The sequence below is a fragment of the Eptatretus burgeri genome, chromosome 12 (genome assembly GCF_056783735.1).
Source record: "Eptatretus burgeri isolate ZD-2024b chromosome 12, Ebu_testis_v1, whole genome shotgun sequence".
In the NCBI taxonomy this organism is placed as follows: Eukaryota; Metazoa; Chordata; class Myxini; order Myxiniformes; family Myxinidae; genus Eptatretus; species Eptatretus burgeri.
Window position 1 is genome coordinate 44,656,224 of NC_140972.1, and position 24,412 is coordinate 44,680,635.

The window sequence follows — 24,412 nt, forward strand, 5'->3', positions numbered from 1 at the left end:
TTTAAATGAATAAGTACATCCCCCAGAGTGTAGAATGGCCCATGCAAGAAACTTTGTCCACTACATAAGGGTTGCCAGAAGCCCCTTAAGTTGGCCCTTTCAAAGAATTTGAGCTCGGTCAAACATTGGAGGATACAGATAAAACCTAGTTTACATGAACTAGGACATAACCCAGAGTGTAGAATGACCCATGGAAGAAACTTTGTCCGCTGCATCAGGGCCAACAGAAGCCCCTGAAGTTGGCCCTTTCGAAGAATTTGAGCGAGATCAAACATAAAGTTGAAATGAAAAAGTATTTCACCGGGTATAGAATGGCCCTGCCACCCCTCTCCCCAATAATGAATGAGGCGCCCAAAATTTCAAAATATTTTGCAAATTTTTCTTGTTTTGGCGCATCGGATGGCCATGACATCTTAGCTCATGCCCTAACCCCCCCCCCTCCCCAGTAACCTCGAGTCACGTACCAGGCATATCCATGCATGTAGCGCATACGCTTATCTACCTGTGTGAGGCTAGCGGGAGCGTCCACGTCGAGCAGCCGGGACACGAAACGACTTTCGCTTTTTTGGTCACTCACACACGGGAAGCTGACAGCAAGAGTAGCATGAGTACAGGTCATCTGAGTGAGTATTTTTCTTCATCCAGGGGGGGTTAGGTGTTGGGGGGTGTGGACACCGTACATTCACGTCAGTCGCTTTTAACATCCACACATGAACACTATGGGGGTGTGTGTGGGGCGTAGGGTGGGGTGAGGTGTGGTTAGGTGTGGTGTGGACACCGTACAAACTGTTAGGTAGAAACAGACCAATGCTCCACCTCGATCAATTCATCACCCTGTCAGAATGCGTTTCAAACGTCAGAATCGACCATTTTCATTGCTAATGGAAGCTGTCTCCTGTGAGTCAGAACTAGAAACGGACTATAGTCCCATGGCTGACTCGAAGACTCGCTTCGCCTGCGTGCTATGAGATTCAGGTCATCCACTGTTATCTCTTACTGGAACGTACGAGATGCTTGATGTTTTTTTTAATAGTTTATATTTCTTCCAGAGGGCATGTGCAGATCTGACAAGAATGGATCATGATAATTTCGATGTTGTACCACTCCAGGTATGTCCCAAGATGCATGCCACTAAGTTGGTTCACTTGTATGAATTAATCGATCCCACTAACCCAGGCCTAGTTGTAATAGACATATAAGGCATTGAAATATTGTAGCCTACACGTACATCCTTCACATCAGAAATGTTTGCTCTGCTCAGGCCTTATGTTTTCATTCTGTTTTAGGTAACAGACAGGCCGACCCCAGGCAGTGATGGCAACCATGCTAGTCGTGAAGCATCTCATCAGGTCTGTATCATTTGCAAGTCAAAAAGCCATGGTGGCCCACTGAAAGTATTCAATGACAGAACGTGGGCTTCATTCAAGAGAGCAGCTGAATGCAGACTTTCACTTAAGTCTGATCGATACAGAGATATTACAACAGAAGTTAATCTGCAGCAAGAGAAGGGTAATGCAGTGTACCATACTAAATGTCATAAAAATTACACTGCTGTGAAAAGGCCGTCATCAACTTCCGAGAGCGAACCTCCCTCTAAAAAAACCCGAGACACGACGCAGAAGCTCGCTGCCGCCATCTGATACGAAAGGTTTGTTGAGGGGCTCATGCATCTTCTGTCCTGTATTGCGGAAGACCATAAACCGGAAGGTAGAGCCGTTCACAGAGTGCCTTACAAAAGACGGGTGTGATGCCATATTTGCAGCAGCTCCAAGAAGTAGCAATGAGCGGGTAAAAGCTTTAGTTAGAAGTGGGATTGATATGATTGCGAAAGAAACTCAGTACCATTAGTCATGCCGTCGTGAATATTCAAGGAGGCTGAGGGGGCTGTACCAAAAAATGCAGACGTTTCAAACAGGCAGGTGCATTTCAAGACATTCAACACTAATCGAGACAGAGATGATTGGGAATCGTCGGGCAATGCTTGCAACTTAAATTCTCGAACTCTATAAAGCAGAATATCTAAGTGCAGGAGGGACAGTAGACGGTATAGAAGGTTACGCGGTACAGGCTTTGATGAACAAAATCAGACAAATTCGGGGAGAAAATTGCCACATCCGTTTACGACCATCGGAAGGGAAATTTCATGTACAGTTCTGGTATGTCTGATGATGATGCAAGAGCAAGCCTACGTGATGATGATGAGAAGCACCTCCACATGATACGCACTGCAGCACTTCATCTTCGTGCTGTAATACAGGCGATGCCCAAGTTGAAAACACCGACTCCAACATCTGTAGAGACACTCAAGGCATGTTCACCTGATCTCCCAGAAGAAGTGTTGCTGTTTTACAGAACACTCCTTTATGGCCTTCGTGAGCCTTCTGGTGATAACAGAGAAACTGTTCAGAGAAAGGTAATTAAATGGCTACATCATCAGATGCAGTTTATAATGTATCAAGGGGTTCAGTGCAGCCTTGGAAGCACATAGTGCTTGGGTTAGGACTGGGGACTTTAACCGGCTCCAACCTGATCTTGCGTATCCTGAACCAGCTGGGAAACTGCCTCAGTTATGATGAGGTCAAGGCGTTCGAGACAGTTTGCATTTTCGGCTGAGAACGAACGAGATGCACCTGATTGTGTAGAACTAAATCCCAACCGTGGCACAGGGCTGGCATGGGATAACTATGACGTGAACATGGAAACCATCGATGGGAAAGACACCCTGCATGCCACCGTTGGGATTTGAACCCAGACCTCTGGATTGTGGGTCAACCGACTAACCCACCACGCTACGAGGCTTTTGTGGTACTAGTCTGGCTCCCTAGCATACATAAAGGTTAACCTTTTGCATGTGGATTTTTATTACAATAAAGAATACAATAAAAAAGGTCGGGGTTTTGTCATTATTTTTACCAACCGAGAATACAATTCAGGGTCTTTACGTTTGACCTCCACATAGTCTCCCGAAAGGCCAACATTTGGTGTGTCTGGTAGGGCCAACGCAGTGGACAATTTGTCTGGCATGGGGCATTCTATACTCGGTGGAGTGTACTTGTTCATTTAAACCTGGTTTTAAGTGGTACCGCCAATGTTTGGTCTAGCTCAAGTTCTTCGAAAGGGCCAACTTAAGGGGTTTCTGGTAGGGTCAACGCAGCGAACAAAGTTTCTTGCATGGGTCATTCTACACTCTGGGTTATGTCCTAGTTCATTTAAACTAGGTTTTATCTGGTACCTCCAATGTTTGATCGAGCTCAAATTCTTCGAAAGGGCCAACTTAAGGGGCTTCTGGTGACCCTTAGGCAGCGGACAAAGTTTCTTGCATGGGCCATTACTCTCTGGGAGATGTACTTGTTCATTTAAACCTGGTTTTAAGTGGTACCTCCAATGTTTGATCTAGCCCAAATTTTTGGACCCTTTTTGGGCTTCTGGCGACCCTTATACAGCGGACAGTTTTTCTTGCATGGCCATTCTACACTCTGGGGGATGTACTTGTTCATTTAAACCTGGTTTTAACTGGTACCTCCAATGTTTGATCTAATTCATTTTAAAGGCCACTTTGAGGGTCACCAGGGGCCACACGCAGCGGGTGGTGCCCGGCAGAAATCCATATCTGCATATGTCAGGTTACTCACTAAAACCCCCTGTACTCAGATATTGGTACCTCATTCGTATGATCAAAACTCTCTGGGCTGCCGGTCTAAGTCGTGACTTCAAAGACTATCATAAACATTCTCGGTGAACTCTGCGAGATGGGGACTGCCCGAAGTTGTGATCACCGACAATGGCCCGTAATTTGTTTGGTATGAATTTGAAATGTTTTTGGAGCATGCTGGGGTTGAGCCTCATCGCACAGCCCATTACAACCCTCAATGCAATGGTGGAGTGGAAAAGTTAAACCATGTGATCAAGGAAAGTCTCACCGCTCAGTTGACGGATGGAAAAACATTCAAAGATGCAGTTTGAACCATTCTAGACTTACCGCTTATCACCACATGCTCTAACACAGCATATCCCAGCTGAAATGATAATAGGTTGCAAACTTTCATATCCACTGGAAGCTCTTAAACCTATCCAGACATCAACAGCTAACACAGGATTAACAAATGCTGTTCAAAAAAGCAGCAATGGGTAACAGAGTATACAGAGTGATGTCGCAGATGCAGACACTCTGACCCTGAATCAAGGTGTAAGAGTCCGAACTTCGAGACAAATTTGTAAACACAAATTGGCATCATCTCAATCACAGCCACAATGCATTGTTCACAAAGCCAATCTGAATACTTTATGCTCTAAGATGGTTCTTTTTGGAATTCACGACGATGTGTAACGTCCCACGAGACTAGTCAACCCAATTTGAATTCAGATGGTAACTTTGACACTGCTCACCTGCCTGATACCCCTATTCCTCAGCCAGACCTGACCAGACAACCACCTCAATGTCCTGGATGCAATCAACATCTTCCAAGAAGTTTTCTTACTTTGTAACAAACTGAATGTTATCAAATTTAAGTTGATTTGATGGGAACTTGAGCATGCTCCAAAAATTTAATTCATGGACATCATTGATCGTATTTTTGTTAATTGTTTATGAAGCATAATTGTCACTGAGCCCCTTATTACAAAGATTTTTTTTATGTTTAACCTTTAGGAAAGATGGGGACACATGTTATGCTTGCGTAGTCAGATTATATACCAGCGGATCCCAAGTGACGTGACCTGTCTCACCGGGATAGAGGTTCCGCCATGTTGAGCACAATGCATGAGTCATGTTAACTCTGATCCTGTATGTTTGTGTGATTTATTCATTGAGATACAACAATTCCTTCAACCAGGAAAGAACAATTTACCGTTGATACCCAGTCGGAGAAGCTTAACACGAATGACCGCACTATGGTCACAATCTGTTCCAAAATCAGGTAACGGGCTGATTGGGAAACGCACATTTAATGCACTATTAAAAGATTAACTTGACACTTCTCATCCATGTCACCCTCCACCATGGTTATATCAGAACGAGCTGATTCGTCACATGGTCACAGATCGTTTAGCCCCTATATGGGGCTGTTATCAGCAGAGGCCTGCAGGTGTAATGTCTTCGGCCCACCAGAAAACAAAGATGGCGGCCATATTATTTTGTCTGGGTGCCATGGTGGGTGTAGTCAAGCGACAAATGCGAGTGGTGCCCAGCAGCTGTCCGACAAATGGGTGCACATTTCAAAAATAGACAACCAACAACAGCAGCAGCAGCAAAAACAACAACAACAACAACAACAACAACAACAACAACAACCTGGCAGAGCTCTTGTGTCACAGGTGAAAATAAATCTCAGGTGGGGTACAGAGACAAAGGCTTTCAGAAAGTCCATATGCAGTGTATCAAATGTTTCTAATCCTCGGTCAAAGTGAGAGCTCCAATCATGTAGGCAGGGGTGCCAAGAGCCAGAATGGGCCCCAGGGCAACACTTGTGTCAGCCCCCTTCATCCAGTTTCAGATATAATATATTAAGATAAAACCTGACCATGTAATATTATGTAATACTGCACTCCCAGGCCCTAGCGATGATGCAACCAGCAGCCACGGGGTGCATACGAAAGGAGAAAAGAAGGATCCTTCCAGTTATACATATATATTTGAGCGAAGGAATGACTGATGAAATCGAGAGAGAGAAAGAGAGAAAGAGAAAGAGAGAGAAAGAGAAATGGTTCATTAATGTAATATTAATCGACGACTGCCAGTTTCACCGTTTGGCATTTTGAAACTGAAGATATTCGTTGGAAATGTGTGACCTTGTCCACCAGAAGGAAATTCTTTTGGATATTCCTGATGGCCTCTCACACAGTTTTCTACTTCTGTCTGGGTTGAAATTTCAGAGACTTTGCCAACATCAAAGTTTGCACATTGGAATTTGAGGCTGCTCTCAATGTTCTGTGAGAGTTCATGGGCCTTGTGCTGATTATCCACCACCTCTCTCTGTTTCACTTTCAATTCCACGAATGCGTTGTTCTTTTATATCATCAATAGCGTTACCACCTTGAGATTTCTCACAAATTGTTTCTGTCACTTGTGGAATGGTAGGTCTCCAGTCACTTGATAGAGACTACTGGCCTTAATTACACCGACATGGAACAGAGTACGAGAGCCTTGCAGACATGGCTTACTCTTTACAAGTGACGATAAGTACAGACTGTAGAATCAATTCCTCTGACGTCACATTATATTCCACTGTCATTGGTTGGAACTTGGAAGTGCTGTCGTCTACAGATCACCAGAGATCTTTGCTGTCATTGGTGAAACTCTTCTACATGTACACAGAAATACCTTCTTTTTTTTTTGAATAACAACTGAAATGGAGGTTTTCGTATCGTGGGAAATTGTGATGCTATTCCGATATGTGGATTAGTTTATTTTTTTTTAACTTATTTCACCTGGGTGGGGTTTGCATTTACGTTATGACGTCATTACCACGATTATCATTATGTAAATTGTTCCCACAGTAGTTTATTTTACGAGGGAGGGTGGCAATAGCATAATACTCTCCACGGCAATGAAATTATTTATAACTATACTCTCATAATGAATCAAACAATTGGAGGAATAATTACGGGCCCATATTAGGTCCGGGCCCTGGGATAGTTACCCCCCTCCCCCTCAGCACCCCTGCATGTAGGCATGACAAATTACATTTCACAGTAATAATTTGACTGGAGTCCGTGCTGATTCGAATCAATTATTATGTTATGTCGAGTAACATAATCCAAAATGTGGTCGTAAATTATGCGTTCCACGATTTTCACAACTTGACTTGTAAGTGATCTTATTATATCCTGGTGTTGGCGCAGTGGTGAGGGCAGCGACTTGGGATCCAAAAGGTCCTGAGTTCAAGCCCCGTTGGGCCACTGAACTAATACAGCAGGGGGTTGACTCAGCCTGTCATCCTTCCGAGGTCGGCGAAGTGAGTACCAGTATACTGGGCCGGTGTATACCCTGGTTAAAATAGGTGTACCATATCCTGGTGTCGTAAGAGGCGACCAGGGATGCGTCAGGAAGGGCATCCGGCATAAAACATGTGCCAAATCACTAGGCGGATCATACGGATGATCCGCTGTGGCGACCCCTAACGGGAGCAGCCGAAAGAAGAAGAAGAAGAAGAAGAAGAAGAAGAAGAAGAAGAAGAAGAAGAAGAAGAAGAAGAAGAGACTTGCAAGTGATACTGGTCGATAGTTTCCAACATCAGTTGTTTCTCCTTTCTTGAAGACAGAGGAGACTCAAGCGTCGCGCCAATCTTGAGGAATAATCTTATTTCCATTGACTGTTGAAACATATACGCCAAAGGAACGTCAAAGTCAGGAACCTCAGCAAGGATATTGATGTGTACCCCATCTGGTCCTGAGATCACTCATCTTTTTTCAGTTTTTCTAGCTCATTGCGAACTGCTTGCGAAGTAATCTCTAGATCTGGGAGAGAGGCGGTTACACTCCTGAAAAAGAAAAAAAAAACACCCAAAATATGAGCCTTTACATTGTCATCAGTCACAGTAATATTATTGTATATTTCGAAGTCAATGGAGGAAGATGTCTTGTCGAGGAGACGGGCATAATTGGAAAGCTTTGAGGATTATTGTTCAGGTTTTGCACCAGTTTTTCTTCCTAATTATTTGGCTTGAGCTCCTCGAACAAAACATCTTTCAAAGCTTGTCGATGTGCTTCACTGAAGGTGTTCAGGTCAGTCGGCGTGGCTTTGACTTGCAGCTTCCTTGCTTGTTATTTCGCTTGCTTGAACTTGTTTAACAGATCTGAACTGTGTCCAAGGAGGTTGAAATCGTCTTCCAGCTTTCATAAGCTTGTAAGGGATGTAAATATCAATGAGTTCTTCATCATTGTGTTTTAAGCTAGTCCATTGTTCTGTAACTGAACAGTCTCTGAGGAGGCCCTTCCAGTCTAAGCTTTGTAAATGTCATGACATTCCTATAAAATTGCCTTTCAAATACAAGAACACTTTTCCATCACTCGGAGTTAATTCTGGGGAGGATAATAGACGAGGTTGACACAAACATTGAATGATCATTGGAGGAGAAGAGTTCCCCTCCTTATACATCCTGTAAGAGGCTGGAGTTACCTGTAATAACTAAATACATAAGATTGTTACCACGAGTCGGTTTGGTCGACTAGTGCTTGATTAAATTTTAAGTGTGTACTTGAACACAACGTGTGGCATCGTGCTCTAGGAACTGTCTAGCCGCACTTCAGTGATAGTCATCGAAGCGATCTTAGAAAAGTTGGGAAGTTGACGTTGTGCTTGCAAGTTAAAATCACCAAACAAGAAAACATTTCTTATTCATCCGAGTTGGTAGATGTACAAATCTGTTCTCCACGGGCATGTCCTCCTTTATCAGGTCTGTAGAAAACTCCCACTAGTACATGTGATGAGGGAGTAGGATTAGTGTTAGTGCACCATACTATCTCACATTGGTTCTCAGGAGAACAATCCAAAGTAGGTAATAAATTGCTTTCCACAAACAATAAGATTGCACCATAGTTTAGGTTTCTGTCTTCAGAAAGGCAATATGTCCATCGGAAGTGAACTCCCTGTCCATGACTGTAATATCAAAAAGGTTTCAGTAATAGCTACAATGTCGAGCTCCTCACCGCCGATGAGTGATCGAAGGTGCAATGACTTGTTTGTAAGAGACTGTGCGTTAAAATTAATCGTTTTTAATGAAATATACTCTTTCCCTTAATGTGTGTAGTGCGAGGAGACTCTATTATGGGAGATGTGGAGAGACCGTTGTCATCTACAGGGACGAGGCCCGCACTTGGGCTTGGTACTTCAGGACTACTTCGTCTCCTCCGATGATGTATTGTCTGTTTGGGTCACTTTCCCTCTTTTTCTTACGATCCCGCAGCAGTTTCTTTTCTTTTTCTCTTTTGAGATGAATCGAGTCTCGAGTGACAAATATCGGTTTTTTTTTTTGGTTTTTTTTTTAGCAAAGAGAGGGATCATTCACATTGCGTATCGTACTGACCAGTGCTAGAAAGAACTAGGTTCCTGTCAGACTCGCATCTCCAAAAAAACTTTCATTGGTCTGAATCTATTCTCCATGTGGCGTCCAACACGGAAAGTATATACAGGCTATGCGTTCAGGTTCATAACTTTGATCAATTTTGCCACAACCTCCATTCACCTTCTTCCTCCTTTACTCATTGGAACATTCCATCTCCACTGGTTCATCCCTGAAAAGCTCATTCTGAGAAGACAGGTTGTGAATATCTGTGTTTAGATCTACTATTTCTGCATCCATGGCTAGGATGTTGCTGGCTAGTTTTTTTCCACCATCGCTTTGTCCGCATTGTGAGTGAGGTCCAATTCGACCTTATCAAGATACTCACTTTACGACTTTCCATATTCTGAGCACCTTTCTTCTATGCACTTGTCCTCCAGGATAGCTTTCTTTGCTTTCATACGGCAATCGTTCAAGCAGTACCAAGGAAACGTGTGGGTGGTTGTTAATCATCCCAAACTCCTGCTCTGTGATACCCATACCAAACATTTAATACGAGTCCATTGACTACACCTTCCACCATCTGGTCCATGATGTTGGCAAATGTACAGTTTCCGTTAATGCTTTTGTCAGTGTTGTTGGAAAAATTATCGACATGCATCTGAGTGAAGTTTATGGTGCTACTTCTTCCATATCTGCTTGCAACTTTGGTTAGTTTGTCAAAAAAATTCCCAGCTCGTCTAGTCCTGGAGCGTGCACCAACACCAGCAGCGTCAATGACTTTAGCAGCATTTCTGAGAGCACGGTATTTTGACTTTGACGATTTTCGGTAGACATGTTGACCAATGGCCTCGCCCTCTTATGAGGAGGCCGAACAAGCCAGAGAGAACATTTTCACAACCAGTTTTTTTCTCTCAACTTTCTCTGTTGAAAATGATCCTCATAAATTGCCTCAGATGGGTACCATTGGCTTTGCGTCCTAATCTGAAGGACCTACGAGAGGCCGCCATTCAAAAGCACAACAAACCAAGGTCTCAGGGTGAATGCATGTCCGTGCCTTCATCTCCCACAAAAGTGGGGAGTCTTGTCCTTAGACTACGTAGAGTTGCAGAGCAGCCAAATCCACCACCACACTTGTGTTCACCACCACACCGAAGTAAGCACTACGTTCTCTCGCCTTCAACCTCCTACGTCACCTTATTAGTGCTGATCGATTTGCGATGGCTTTTGTTTATCTTTCTTTTCTTCCTCCTTGTACTCCATAGCTGAATGAACTTTTCAATTCAGGGTTGGCAGTCCTTCAGATTCGGATGCAAAGCCAACTTGTAAGGGGATATATATATATATATATATATATATATATATATATATATATATATATATATATATATATATATATATATATATATATATATATACACATATATTTATTTTGTTTTTTTACTTATGCGAGGTGTGGGAACCAGGGAATCCAAATCTATAGATTGCCTGTGAAACTTTGTGCTTCCCCTCACACAAGGCATTGCCACCATGTGAGCATGCTCTTCTGTCCACCTCATGTGCATGAAAACCTCATAGTCTCGGGTTATATCATATTTTTTACTTCCAGTAGATGTGCGAACCAGTAACTGACCCTATACACCACTAGTGTGCACAATAAAAATGCACATAACTCAAAATTGCTTGAATGTGGGTATTTGTAAACCGCCGCATGAGTGCACTATACAGACCCGGCAAGAGCTCTGAATTGAGGCATCATTCAGCATTCTATGTGTTGTGGTTATGACGTTCACTCTGCTCAGACACAATCGTGCTTTTTCCATTTATATCTACATTGATATAGAAATACGCATGTACACGCACACGCACACACCTTGCGGAACTGCCTTGACGAGTCACTTCAATCCTAATCTTCCCTCCATGGCTTCACGTCCACAGTTCATCACCATCTCATGTCATCTTCCATTCCTACCTGGAAAACGTTATTGCCCTATTTACCCCCCCCCCCCACTAAACCCACACCCTCTTATTTGCAGACTGCCATCTATCTTTCCCTGCTCATTGATTCTCTTGCTTTTTTTGTGTCTGCCTAATTCCTCAATAACCGACTGTCAGTACACCGTCCTTCAACCCTCATCACCTCGCTCTTTCATGAGCCTACATTTTGTTTACAAAAATAGTCAAGCAATCCAGATGACACATCGGGTGTGTCTGTTACAGAACACATACTCAAGACTAGAAGGTACATGTCAGTGTATGTTTAAATGATGCACTCACACACAGACATTTCAAATGTAACAAATGCTACTTGTTCCAATTCCAGACATAATGCCACAGACAGACGGAGCAGGTATGTAACCCTCACAGGTCGAATGTAGGATGAAAATTGGTGAAAAAAAATATTGAGAGAGGTATTGTTCCATTCGGTATTGTTGCAGTGTTGGTATTGTTGCGTTCGCTATTGGTATTGTTCATTCGGTACCATTCGGTATTGTTACGAAATTGCAAGAATTTTGCAACCCAAAGTAATCTTGTAATATTCTATATTTTAATCATCAAAATTAATTTTAGCCAAAGTGGACACGTGATTGGTACAGTAGCTAGTAGGATAGCTCAGAGGTGGTGTACTCGCCATTGAGCTGTCTAATCTGGGTTAGATTCTCTACATGAATATAATATCACCCTGGTGCTTTGCAGGTATGTTATTGCATGAGAGAATATGCCATCTTTTGGAGGGACATTAAATCTAGCGGCCCATCTATTAGCATTTGCTGGTGGATGTTAAACATCCCACTGTTTTTACAAGAGTCGGCCATTGTGTGCCGACACTATAACCAAATTCTAAATCCGCACGCAAACCTGTCGCCTACAACTTCAGCATAGTCACTGTATGCATAAGCAGGCATTATGACCGAGACCCAAATTATCCAGACAAGGCAATGACACATGGGACTTGAGGACCGAATTGGAACATTCAGTTGTCAAGTGAGATGGCCAATGTGAATGCAAAAGCCAATGCTTCTCCAACAATCAACAGATACAAATACAGAATGGGATGGTTAACTTTGTAGTCCACAACAAGATAACTATTTGATGATATCGTGTCAAATAAAACATGCTGTCATGTGCCATGTGAATTCCAAAGCAATTAAGGAGCATGAGTTATAGAAGAATGGCAACCGTGGTTGTTATTGACGTTTTGCCAAGCTTCTCCTGATTCGTAGCGCTATCAATGTTATTGTAATCTTCACCACGCACGCAAAGCGAAAAGCTAGCTGAAGCAATTAGTTCATGTCCGTCCATCCGTCTCATCAGTTTATGATCAAGGAACAGCTTATTTAAATTGAATGTTATATTTTGAACGCAGATTAGAACATGAATCGAAAAACAAACTTGCCATTGAACAGTACATTGTCTCTGAATTTGTCCCGATCGCACATGCGCAAGGAGGAGTGAGATATATATTTTTTTACTCTTTCTGCCTGTCTGGCAATCACACATTGTTGAAAAATTTTTCCAAACAGAAAACTTGTTTTGAAAGACGTTATAAAGGACACAAACAACTGTTACAAGTGACTAATATGATGTGTTAGATCGGGTGGTGTAATAGACACTGCACAAAACGGTAGTGAAACCAGGAATTAATTAATTTATATGCATTTAAACCTCTATGAAACCTTTATCATAATTGAATTATACACTTATAAGGTGGTGTATAAGATTGGTGTATAAGATTGCTTCAATCAAAAACTTCCAGATTTTTTTAAACGATCTTAAAAAATAATTTTTAAATTAAAATTTAATGGTGGTTCAAGCATCAAGAGTGCTCGACACTCGTTGGACGGGACATCGAGATGCAGTGAGTGCTATTGTAAACAATTTTAGAGACTACATATGAGATCACAAATGGTCAAGATTTTGTTGGCGATACTGTCATGAGTGATGCTGTTCTACAAGTGGTACTATGTGGTGAGAGTTTCAGGTACACTGCCATAGCCATGAAACAGATTATAAGCATGCTGGCTCCCGTGGATAAGTGCCTCCAATCCGGGAAGACCGACTTACAATAAACAACGACTTTGATGGAAACGTTCAAATATGGCTTGAAATCACCGAGAAGCTCATGAAGATCGACGAGATGATACTCATGAAGAAAACTTCACGAAACTGTAACTTCACTCATATCTGACTGAGTTGATAACGACAAGCTAGCTCGGCCCCGTCGTTTTCACATCGTGAACAGTAAACTTGGTGATTCGCTGGTGAAGATTTGTACTAGAGGTGTAGGAGCAGACCAAGACGAGTCATGTGACCCAAAGGCGTACATGAAACGAGTCTTTGAGATAATAGCCACAATCTTGTTAGAGATGAAGGCAAGGCTTGTTAAAAGTGGTTGGCTGTACGAGGCTGTCTGAAGTCTATCATTAAAGTCTCCAACATTCCTGAGTGTTAAAACCCTGCAACTTCTGTCAAAGCTTGGAGTTAGGATCTCCACTCGAGAGGAGCTTACTGTCGTGAAGGCATTTATAAGTCACAATTCCAATCCACAGTTCATGGTATGTGTCGATATACTGGAAGTGCTACATTCACAGAGGGTAGCATTCCCCGAGACATATATGCCCCTCCTGCAGAAATTGCCACAGTCACCAGCAGCACCGCAGTGTGTGAATCCATCTTTTCATCAATGATGAGGATCAACAGACCACAGCGACGGTCCATGACTAGCCCCGCCAAGCTAACATGCTCACATTGGACTTCAAGAAAAGGCGCACTGCATCATTAGATATGGAGAAATTTGTGAAAATGTTCTCACAGAAGCACCATCATCTCCAGTCATTTTGATACATATATCATACAAATATGCCTGGTGTTGGCTTAATGGTTCGGGTGGTGTGCTTGGGATCTGAGGATCCTGAGTTCAAATCCCACTTGGCTGTTGAATTAATACCAGGTGAGGTTGACTCTGCCTGTCATCTTTCCGAGGTCAGCAAAATGAGTGCCAGCTTGCTGGTATCCTGTGTCGGAGTGGCGACCCATCCAGGATTGTGTCCAATAGTCAAGGAGACTGCTGAGGTCAGGTCAGGTTAGATCTGTGACCTGCTACAGGTACCATGTAAACCTTTACTAACCTGTTCCATGGTCGGGTTGGCGGCGACTAAACCGTCTCCCCAACCAAGTTTTCTGGTGAGGAGGGTGTTTGGATATGGACACCCAGCAGGATTAAAAACAAGACCTGTCAAAGGGCGGAGGAGCTCCTTATGAGCCAATGGCCATCCATACCAACTAGTGCCCAACTGTGTCTGCGGACGTCCTCCTGCAGTTGGGTTACTTTTTTATTAGGAGGTTGGTGGCAGGATTTGCACTCTGGCCACCATAAAACCCTTCATTCCGCAAAACACAAAAACGCAAAAAAAATCTGAAAACCCACTCCGTGGGAGTAACTCCTATGCAGCTTCCCTTCGCAGGGCAGCTCATCGGATGACGGGATTGGGGCAAAGCCTTCGGAACCCCTAATCTTTGATGATAGGAGGGAAACCACGGGGTAACATCCGTGGGTCAGATTGCGGGAGAGTGTGTCGGAGTGGTGCTGAGGTGTCGTCCACCAGAAGGAGGTCTCCTTGGGTTAACCTGAGGCGGTCCCTTCGGGTGGGTGCCTGGAATGTCCTATCCCTAAGAGAGGATGATCACCTGTCTCTGTTATCATCTGAGCTCAAGCGTTTGGACATCGGGATTGCAGCTCTCTGAGGTTCGGAGACCGGATTGCGGCGAGATCATGGTGGGTGGTTACACCTACTATTGGTCTGGTCGCTCTGATGGTTACCATTCCCAAGGAGTTGCTGTAACTGTGTCCAATAAGCTGACTCCAATGATAATTGAGGTAACACCGGTCAATGAGCATATTATGAGACTAAGGATTTGTCACTCCTTAGGTCTCATTTCCCTGGTCTCTGTTTATGCTCCGACTGAGGAAAGTGATCTCACTGTGAAGGACATATTCGATGCCACGCTCAAGTCTGTGGTTGATCAGTGCACCAGACGAGATACACTTCTAGTCTTGGGGGATTTCAATGCATCGACTGGAACTGATAGGGATGGTTATGAGGTGTGTGTTGGTCCCCATGGGTCAGGAACTATGAACCAGAATAGCACTAAGTTCCTTGACTTTGCAAGAAGTGGCTGGTTCATGGTTTCAGCGCCCACAAGCTCATCGCTGGACTTGGTATTCCAACGCTAGCGGTGTGGCAAAGGAGATTGACCATGTCCTCATTGACGGTCGTTGGAGGATGATCCAGAACTGCAGGGTCTACCGGAGTGCTCAGTTCCTCAATACTGACCACAGGCTTGTTGTAGCAACTCTAAAGCTGCATCTTAAATCCTGGAGAATGGTACCATCCCAGCCTAGGCTGGATGTTGGCAAGCTCAGGGATGAGAGAGTAGCTGAGGAGTTTGCGAACAGTCTGAGTGGACACTTGGGGGGTCTGGGTGCTTTGGGGGGTCCTGAAGAGTTGTGGAGTGCCTTCAAGACCACCGTCCTTGATGTTGCCGGTGGATGTCTTGGAACTCACCGCAGGGCAAAGAAGAATTTTGTCGCTCAAGGGACACTGGATACCATTGACCAGAGTCGCAGGGCCAGGCTGAATGGCAGAGCTGAGCTGTTCAGGGAGCTGAGGCGTAAAACTGTACGTGCACTGAGGGTGGACAAGGAGGCCTATGTGCAAGGAATCTGTGAGGGGGGAAAAGCATCACCTGTGGACAGGTGATTCTCGTCCCGCTTACAGGGGAATTTGCGCATTGCGTTCATCCAAGCCCATCCCTCGGAGCACTGCAGTTAGAGCAGAGAGTGGTAGGCTCTTGACAGAGGAGTCTGAAGTGAAGGCCCGCTGGGCCGGTTACTTTGAGCGGTTGTACGAGGCTGATCCCCCAGCTGTCGAGTTGGACGTCAAGGGTGTTACAATCCCTGTTGCTGACCCTTGAATCAACTGTGGTCCACCTTCGCTTGTGGAAACACGGGCTGCGGTGAACCAGTTGAAACGGGGCAAAGCTCCAGGGATCTGTGGCATCCATGCTGAACTTCTCAAGGCTGGTGGAAATGCTGCACTCGTGTCGTTGCATGCAGTTTTGTGCTCTGCCTGGAACACAGGCATCATCCCAACTGACTGGAAGAGGGGCCTTGTTGTTCCTCTCTGGAAAGGGAAGGGTGATCGCCAAGACTGCAACAACTACCGAGGGGTGACGCTACTCTCAGTGCCGGGCAAGGTCTTTGCTCGGATAATTCTTGATAGGGTTCGCCACCATCTGCTTGAGCACCAGCGTCCAGAGCAGTCAGGCTTTACACCAAAGAGGTCAACGATTGACCGCATCCTTGCTCTTTGTGTCCTCACTGAACGCAGACGAGAGTTTCGGCAGGGGCTGCTTGCAGCCTATGTTGATCTCTGTAAAGCGTTCGATTCAGTGAATCGGGATGTCCTCTGGAGGATTCTTGGTCTTCGTGCGGTGCCGCAAAAACTGATCGATCTGATGTCTGAACTCTACTCTGGTACTGAGAGTGCTGTAAAGTGTGGTGGTACCATCTCTGACTTATTTCCAGTTGTTACTGGAGTTCATGAGGGGTGTGTACTGGCCCCTACACTTTTCAGCACTTGTATGGACTGGATTTTAGGGAGGATGTCGGAGAGATCAAGCTGCGGTGCATAGTTTGGGAATGTCAAGATCTCGGACCTTGATTTTGCAGATGATGCAGTCATCTTTGCGGAGACTTTAGATATCCTTATGGGGGCCCTCAAGGTGCTGAATGAGGAGTCAGAGCTGCTGGGATTACGGGTTTCTTGGGTCAAAACTAAGATCCAGGCTTTCGGTGACATCTTGGATGCTGCTGTCCTGTCTGTGCCTGTTTGTGGTGAGGATGTTGAGGTCGTGGAGAGATTCACTTACCTTGGCAGTGATATTCATGTCTCTGCTGGCTGTGAGTCAGAGGTCAATAGACGTCTGGGTCGGGCCTGAGGAGTCATGGATTCACTGGATCATGGGGTGTGGCGCTGCCGGTGCCTCTGCGGGAGGGCGAAAGTCCGAGTCTTCAGGTCTGTGGTACTTCCAGTCTTGCTCTATGGATGCGAGGCTTGGACTCTGACCAAGGATCTGAGATGGAGACTTAATTCCTTTGGTACCAGGTCTCTTCAGAGAATCCTTGGCTATCGCTGGTCGGATTTTGTGTCCAACGAGCAGTTGCTGAGAGAGACTCGGATGAGATTTGTTACCTGCATAGTCCGTGAGCGTCAGTTGCGGCTGTATGGACATGTGGCTCGTTTTCCTGACGCTGATCCTGCTCACCAGATTCTCTCAGCGAGGGAGTCTCATGAGTGGCGGAGGCCAGTGGGCCGACCACGTGCCTCGTGGTTGCAGCAGGTTGACCATCATCTCAAGGAGATGGGGATGGGCCTCGCATCTGCCTGGGGGATGGCCAGATGGAGGCCCCTGGAGTACCGGCGGAAAGTGGACGCAGCGACGCGCTGTTCTGGCACATGCTCCCATACCTAACCTGACCTGCTTAGGCAGCACCAACGCTCTACACAGAGTATGGTCCCAATGGATGGTTAGATCAGACAAATGTAATGAATGTTTTGCAGAAAATACACTCCCCCTCTTGAATTCCATTCACATTGTGAAATCAATAGTCCATCAAAAAAAAAAGAGAATTAAGCGTGATGTACTGAACCAGAAATTTTGTGGGAACGATTGAGTGTGATCGAAAAAGTTACGTGCTTTGTGTACAAGGGCCTCACAAATCAAACTCCGGTCTTGTAAATTTTCAAATCGCATCTAGAAATTGGTTAATTACAGGGCTTTTATGCTACAGGTGAAAGTGATAATGAAAAGACAAGGAACAATTCAACAATTTTTCCACTCAAAGCCTTAAAAACGAATCAGGATAATGAATATACCAAGAACCAAGCACATACCAGCATCTCATCTGTAGGTTTGAGTGGTGCATCATCATCCAAACAGCCTAAAATTGGTACCCACACAATTTTTATTTGAAAAAAAAAAACATTGCCTCCAGGCTGTCCGTTGGTTTATTATCTTGTTTTCTGCAAGCCGTTTTTTGCTGTCGTTGATATGTTTTGCTTAGGGGTAAATTATTAAAATAACTAACATTTCATTTGACAACTCTCATTTGAAATTTCACAATCTTGAAGAATAACATGCTTATTCTGTTTTTCCGACAATTTTCTCTTATAATACTCGACCAGAGACCATATTAAAACCCATCTACACTATAAAAGTGAATTTGTAATTTATTTGTTTATTTGTTTATTTATGCTTCCAAAATTTGAAAAAATACTGAACCAAATCCAACAAAATTGTGCATGTTGCCAAAGGGTACACAAAGTATGGTTTCAGTCTGGGTAGCATATCTGGGGGAGCGGAAGACCTCAATTATCTTTGTAAATGTACATCGTATAGCACCCCAGGTGGTAGACGGTATTACAAATCATCTTCTTTTAGAATTTAGAGAGTTCAAACAACTTGATTATATGCGTTATGGTGATGTTGAAATCTGAGTGAGAATAATTTGAAATTTTCAAAATGTTTCATTTCACTCATTTTTAGCGAAGGTTCAAACCAAAGTATCCAACACTGAGCTTCGCAACAAAGTGGAAGTGATTTTTGGTCGTGCCATACATGCACAGCAAGGATGGTTGATGAAAGTGATGTTACCTGACTTCCAAGCGGATGGAATATGACCTCAGGCAAATGAGAGGGTGCAGAATGTTTGTAAAGTATGGCAATAACACCAACAATTTGAGAGTTAATGGAACACGATACCGCACGCATTATTCAAGTATATACAGTACTGTACTTTAATTTTAATAAAACAATGATATTAATGATTGTTAAATAAATAAATCTGGAAACAGTGCTATTGAAGTAGTACAGAAGCAGTCCCGAATCCCACCCTTTTTCACCACCCCATTTAACCTTTATTTAAATTGAACGACTACAAAAATGGAAGTTCTGGGAAGTATTATGAAGGCAATTTGTGTTCTACAGTGTTCAAGTAACATGGAGTACAGTTGTACTCCATACAGAGGGATGACATGGGGGGGGGGGGAAATGAAGACCCATTCAATTGTGTACACAATGATATGCTCATAAACTACTCATAAGCATCTAAAAGCCATCCCTTTTACTCGAGTGTTTTCTGAACTACCAATACTTTAAAAGATGACAGAATACATCGTTAAAGTACCAAGCGAGAGATCGCTAAAACGCCAATTTGTACTTCTCCTTCTTCTTCCTCTCTCAAAACAATGTTAAACTGTGGCCCAACCTACATCAATAACTGCTGAAGCCATGATGGTGATTCCAATGCAAGGAAGTTACTCTGTCTCTGGGCTGCTGCATGCAACCAAAAATTGATAAATGCATAAAACATTAATCATTTTATGAGGAAAATAAATCGAACATAAATGTGGACTCAACCAAACCAGGCCAGTACTGTGGGAAGGGGTAAAATAGACAGTACCATTCCAAAAGCGATAAATATCCAAACCATCCCCCAAATCAATTTAAATAAGTATTAAAACAATTTCATAGCATATATGGGATTCATCCATACCAAAATATATAAAACATTGAGCTTTTTTTTTTTAAACGATAATTACATTATTTCACATATGTGGTAATCCACATAGTGGACTGAAGCAAAAGCAAGGATTGAGGGGAGAGTGGGAAGGGCAGAATGTACCATAAGCCAAATTTAATAACATAAGTGGTTATAATTTAATAACCTTTAATCCATACCAACACAACAAAATATATAAAACATTAAGCATTTTATTACTTTTAAAAATTGCAGAAACAAGAAAAAAAAATATTTTAATGTAAAAACATAAATGAGATTCGAAATGAGATTGTGAATGAAACGGACACAAATTGTTATAAAAAAAATTTATCTTAAATTTTTTTTATGACCTTAAAAGCCTCTTTTTTTCAAATGTCCATATAATACCACAAATGTTTTGCAGGTCACTGTGAGCAAAATTATGATCATTTAACACTTATTCACAGGTCCTTTTCTATTTTGATTTATTCATATCAGTTTTTATGTTACAGGTTGTAAGTGAAAATGAAAAGACAAAGAGCAATGCAACAATTTTTTCCACTCAAAGACAAAAACAAACAAGATAATAAATATACCAAGAACCAAGATCATACCAACATCTCATCTGAATGTTTGAGTGGTGCATCATCATCCAAACAACATGAAGCACAAATACAGCTACCTACTGAAGAAGACCCACTGTCTTCACAACATAGAGGCAGTTCCTGATGTGTGTCGGTCAAACTCTTTCCACTTATTGAACCTACAAAAGATGACTACTGGTGCACGGCTTGCAAAAAAAAAGCTTACGAAGAAGGAAAGCTTCCCACTGCTACAGTTGGTAAAAGTGGAGGAGCTTGGTTCTCCCAACTTATCAGCAAAGCTAATGCGAACAAACTAAAAATGCTACAAAACACCGAGCCTCTGGTCTGCATCGATATGCGGAAAGCCTTAGTAGCCAGTCACTGTCAAAGACAATATCACAAGTATTTCATGAGGGTAAGACGACTGAAGACACAATGCAGCTACTTTCTAATGAAGCGAGAAATACCACACATCTACAAACTGGAGGCCATTGTTAAGTACATTGCCACTTTTCAACCCTGAAATTGGACACTTCTTTCAAAGAACACCGACAAATGCTCACTATCTTTCTGCAAGAAACTCAACTGAATGGTTAGAAGCATGCGGTGAAACAGTGAATGATTCAGCAGTTGTAAAAGTGAAAAACTCTCTCACCGCATTTGATTAATTTGCTTACATGGCTGATGAATGCACTGATGCAAATGGGCGTGAAGTATAGAGTCATTGCATATGTCAGTAGTAGGCCAGTGGATGCATTTTTACATGTTCAGATTATAGAAAACACATCGGCTGCATCTGTGACAGTCCACATCTTAGAAGAGTTAAATGCTTGTAAATTAAACCCTAAACACATGGCTGCTTGTGCATTCATTGGAGCTGAAAACCTCTCTGGAAGACATAGTGGAGAACAAGCTTTGCTCAGAGAAAAGTGTAATCCTAATCTCTCCAATACACACTGCAAAAGACATCTACTACAACTGGCACCACAAAGAGCTGTAGAATCTTCAAAGGACGTTAAAAGAGGGACATACTTAATGTCATCATTACATTCATTTTTAGCTCACCTGGACTTTAGTTGCGTGAGCTAATGTGATCAAGTTGTGTCCGTAGGTGAGCGAGTGAGTGAGTGAATCAGTCAATGAGTCAGTCAGTCCATAAACACCTCAGTCATTTTCGCTTGAACCAAACACGTGATTTTTATGAAACTTGGTGCCAGCTTCGTATCTGATGCTTAACAAAGGTGTATTGACCGCATCAAAATCTGCGCTCATTGAGGGGGCCTACGGGGTTTTCTTTGACCACCCCCCCCCCCAAAAAAATAGGCATTTGCTCTCTTCTGTGAACTACACACAGAATTTCAATGAAACTTGACCACAAACTTCATCATCCCAGATATACTGAAGTTTGTTCATGGCATTAAAAATTCAGAATCTAAGGGGGTCTGCGGGGGGGGGGGGTTGAGTGACTGTTGCTCCTGATCCAGGTGAGCTTCAGGACAGGCGGTCCTATTTTTTAACAAGACTCCAAAACGACCGAATGCCTTGGAAAGAAATAGAAGATGCTTTGGGACTGAAGTTCAAATTAGTCCAACCTGTTGAAACCCACTGGCTTTCTCATGAGTGATATTTGTCTGTTGTCTAGAAATTACTGAAACCATTACTGGCTATGAAAAGTATCCACCAAGATGGGATGGATCCGAGTAGTAATGCTGGTGACCTACTTTTGTTACTTCATTCACAGAAGACAATAGTCATTCTTTCTCCAGTAAACCTACTGTTAAAACCACTTGGGTCATTCAACAATGCCATCTCGGTATCTGCACAACAGTAGTAGATTTTATCCAGAAATAAAAGCAACAATTGGATCAGAGAGATATCCACTGAAAACCTACTGGAATAAGTGAAGACTTCAGTCCAGCAGTTGACTGGTGAAGGTGTTCATATAGACTTTCAAACTAACGAGGACAAGAAGTGCTTGTGAAGCCAATTCAAAAAGTACATAGACTTGATTCTTCCCAATATACAACAGTGAATTCTGGATTCTAGTCAACCTCCACATAGTTTCTACAGTTACCAATCTCATAAAACACCGACAGTTGGCAAGTGAGGCACTACCAGCAATGAGACTACCACGTCAGGTCAGGTAAGAGAGAATGCGCCGGAGCAACGCGTTGCTGTGTCCACTTTCCAAAGATACTCCAGTGGCCTCCATCTGGCCATCCCCCAGGCAGATTCCTGGCCCATCCCCATCTACTTGAGATGCTGATCAACCTGCTACAACCACGAGACACGTGGTCGACCCATTGACCTCCTCTACTCATGAGGCTCCCTCGCTGGGAGAATCTGGTGAGCAGGATCAGTGTCAGGAAAATGAGCCACATGTCCATACAGCTGCAGCTGATGCTCACGGACTATGCAGGTAACAAATCTCACTTGAGTCTCTCTCAGCAACCGCTCTTTGGACACAAAGTCCAACCAGCGATTGCCAAGGATTCTCCGAAGAGACCTGGTACAAAAGGAATTGTCTCTTCTCAGATCCCTGGTCAGAGTCAAAGTCTCACATCCATAGAGCAAGACTGAATCAACCTGCTGCAACCACGAGGCATGTGGTCGGCCCATTAGACTCCTCCACTCACGAGGCTCCCTCGCTGAGAGAATCAGTTGAGCAGGATTAGCATCAGGAGAATGGTCCAGATGGTCTTTGTGGAATGTGGAATCGAAGTGCTTCGTAGACTCGCCAAAAGAATGGCGCCAAGTCATTTTCCCACAGCGGGAAGAACATACGTCAGGCAATTTGTGAGCGGTAATCAACACCAAGGCTCAGAGACTCCATGCATCTTCTTTTCATGAGCAAATATGCTGACCGTTCCTCTCTTGCACCCTGTCTGTTCACAACGATGACTCACACGATTTCTGAGGCCCCGTGAGGAGGCCACGAGGCACGCTCTCCTTCCCTCCTCAGAAATGTTCACACTTCACGGCTCAGCTGAAACATCAACGGCCAACGTCCAGCTCAGCACGTGAGCCAATTCACACCACACGAACACGAGAATCGCGCAGCATTTGTCATGCCGAGAGCAAAAGTGTGATCCTCCATATCCTCTGACTAACATCCTCGCACGACCGCGTGCGTCCCTTCGTTATTACTCTGCCACCTTCCTATCTGATCTGCTCCTCCCATGCCCTCTTCCGCTTCATGCGTCTCACATAATGCCCATCAAACCTCCGCCTACAAGGCGTGGCCTGTTCACACGAAAACACAGGAAGGCGAGTCTTCTGCCCGCTTGTAGCTGTTTTCGGGACGTGCACCCTACCTTTATTGCCGATCTTAGAGTACAAAAACATAGGGAAAAGTGACACGGGGGCAATTACATACTGGGAAAGTTATCCTTGATCCCTACCCAATTAACATGGCACCGCCCCCCGGTGTGGTGACAAGTAACACTTAAGCTCACAGTCTCCCTACTTAATTACATCGAGATATCTCTTACATGTCCATCAACCCAACAACTGCATACAATCCTATCTTTCTTATGAAATCCCTTTATCTACCCCACAAACATAACAATATAACTCGGAGTCTAGGACCGAGAATGTTAGTTGAAGGCATGGACCATCTTCCCCAAACCTTGCTCTATTTTTAGCCCCAGAATTACACATCACCTGTTCAGTACGTGCAAGCAGGTCTTGTCGTCATAATCATACACAAGTACATTTATACACAGGTCACAATCATACCAGATGTGGACCAACTTATACAGATGCAAGAACGTTCATACATATCTGCTCATTACAATTTAGTGTGAATGCTTATTTGACACTCAACTGCAATCTTTCCATCACCTGCAAGTTAACTTTATTTGCCGACTGCAAGAAGGTATCCAGCAGTAAAACGATAAACTATTCTGAGGGTTGTCAGGATTCAGACAAAAAAAATATGCTCACCATCGTTAAGATGCCAGCTGGAACCATCATGTCACAATGGTCCTCATTAGTGGGTCTGTCATTGGAAAGCCCACATGGATGGAAGGGCCGAACCTTTAAGAAGGAAAACTACTCTTTCATAATAGGGGTTAAACTCTGTTTCAGACTGCAAAGAAAGAAAAAAAATCAAAGCAATTGTTTGACAATTATCCTGGTGCTCAACAGAGTGCAAAGTTTGTTTTCAGCATTTCCGTACACATCGGCTCGCTGCTCTTTTGTGTGATGACAGACTATTGCATGCT

At 43.5% G+C, this 24,412-nt stretch overlaps 1 protein-coding gene and 1 pseudogene across 4 annotated transcripts in view; one reads left to right on the plus strand and one right to left on the minus strand.

Moving 5' to 3' along the window:
- LOC147015517 (uncharacterized) overlaps positions 1-2,613 on the plus strand; it is a 9,215-nt pseudogene extending 6,602 nt beyond the window's left edge.
- LOC147015516 (RNA-binding protein with multiple splicing 2-like) overlaps positions 1-24,412 on the minus strand; it is a 232,663-nt gene that overhangs the window by 168,420 nt on the left and 39,831 nt on the right. The window contains exon 1 of one of the 4 annotated variants that reach the window (XM_085850297.1): positions 24,132-24,176. The exons of the other annotated variants lie outside the window; for them this stretch is intronic. Within the exon in view, the coding sequence (XP_085706423.1) occupies positions 24,132-24,161 (30 nt within the window). The 5' untranslated portion in view covers positions 24,162-24,176. Of the gene's footprint in view, positions 1-24,131; positions 24,177-24,412 lie in introns of those variants that run through there. 4 annotated transcript variants of the gene reach the window in all.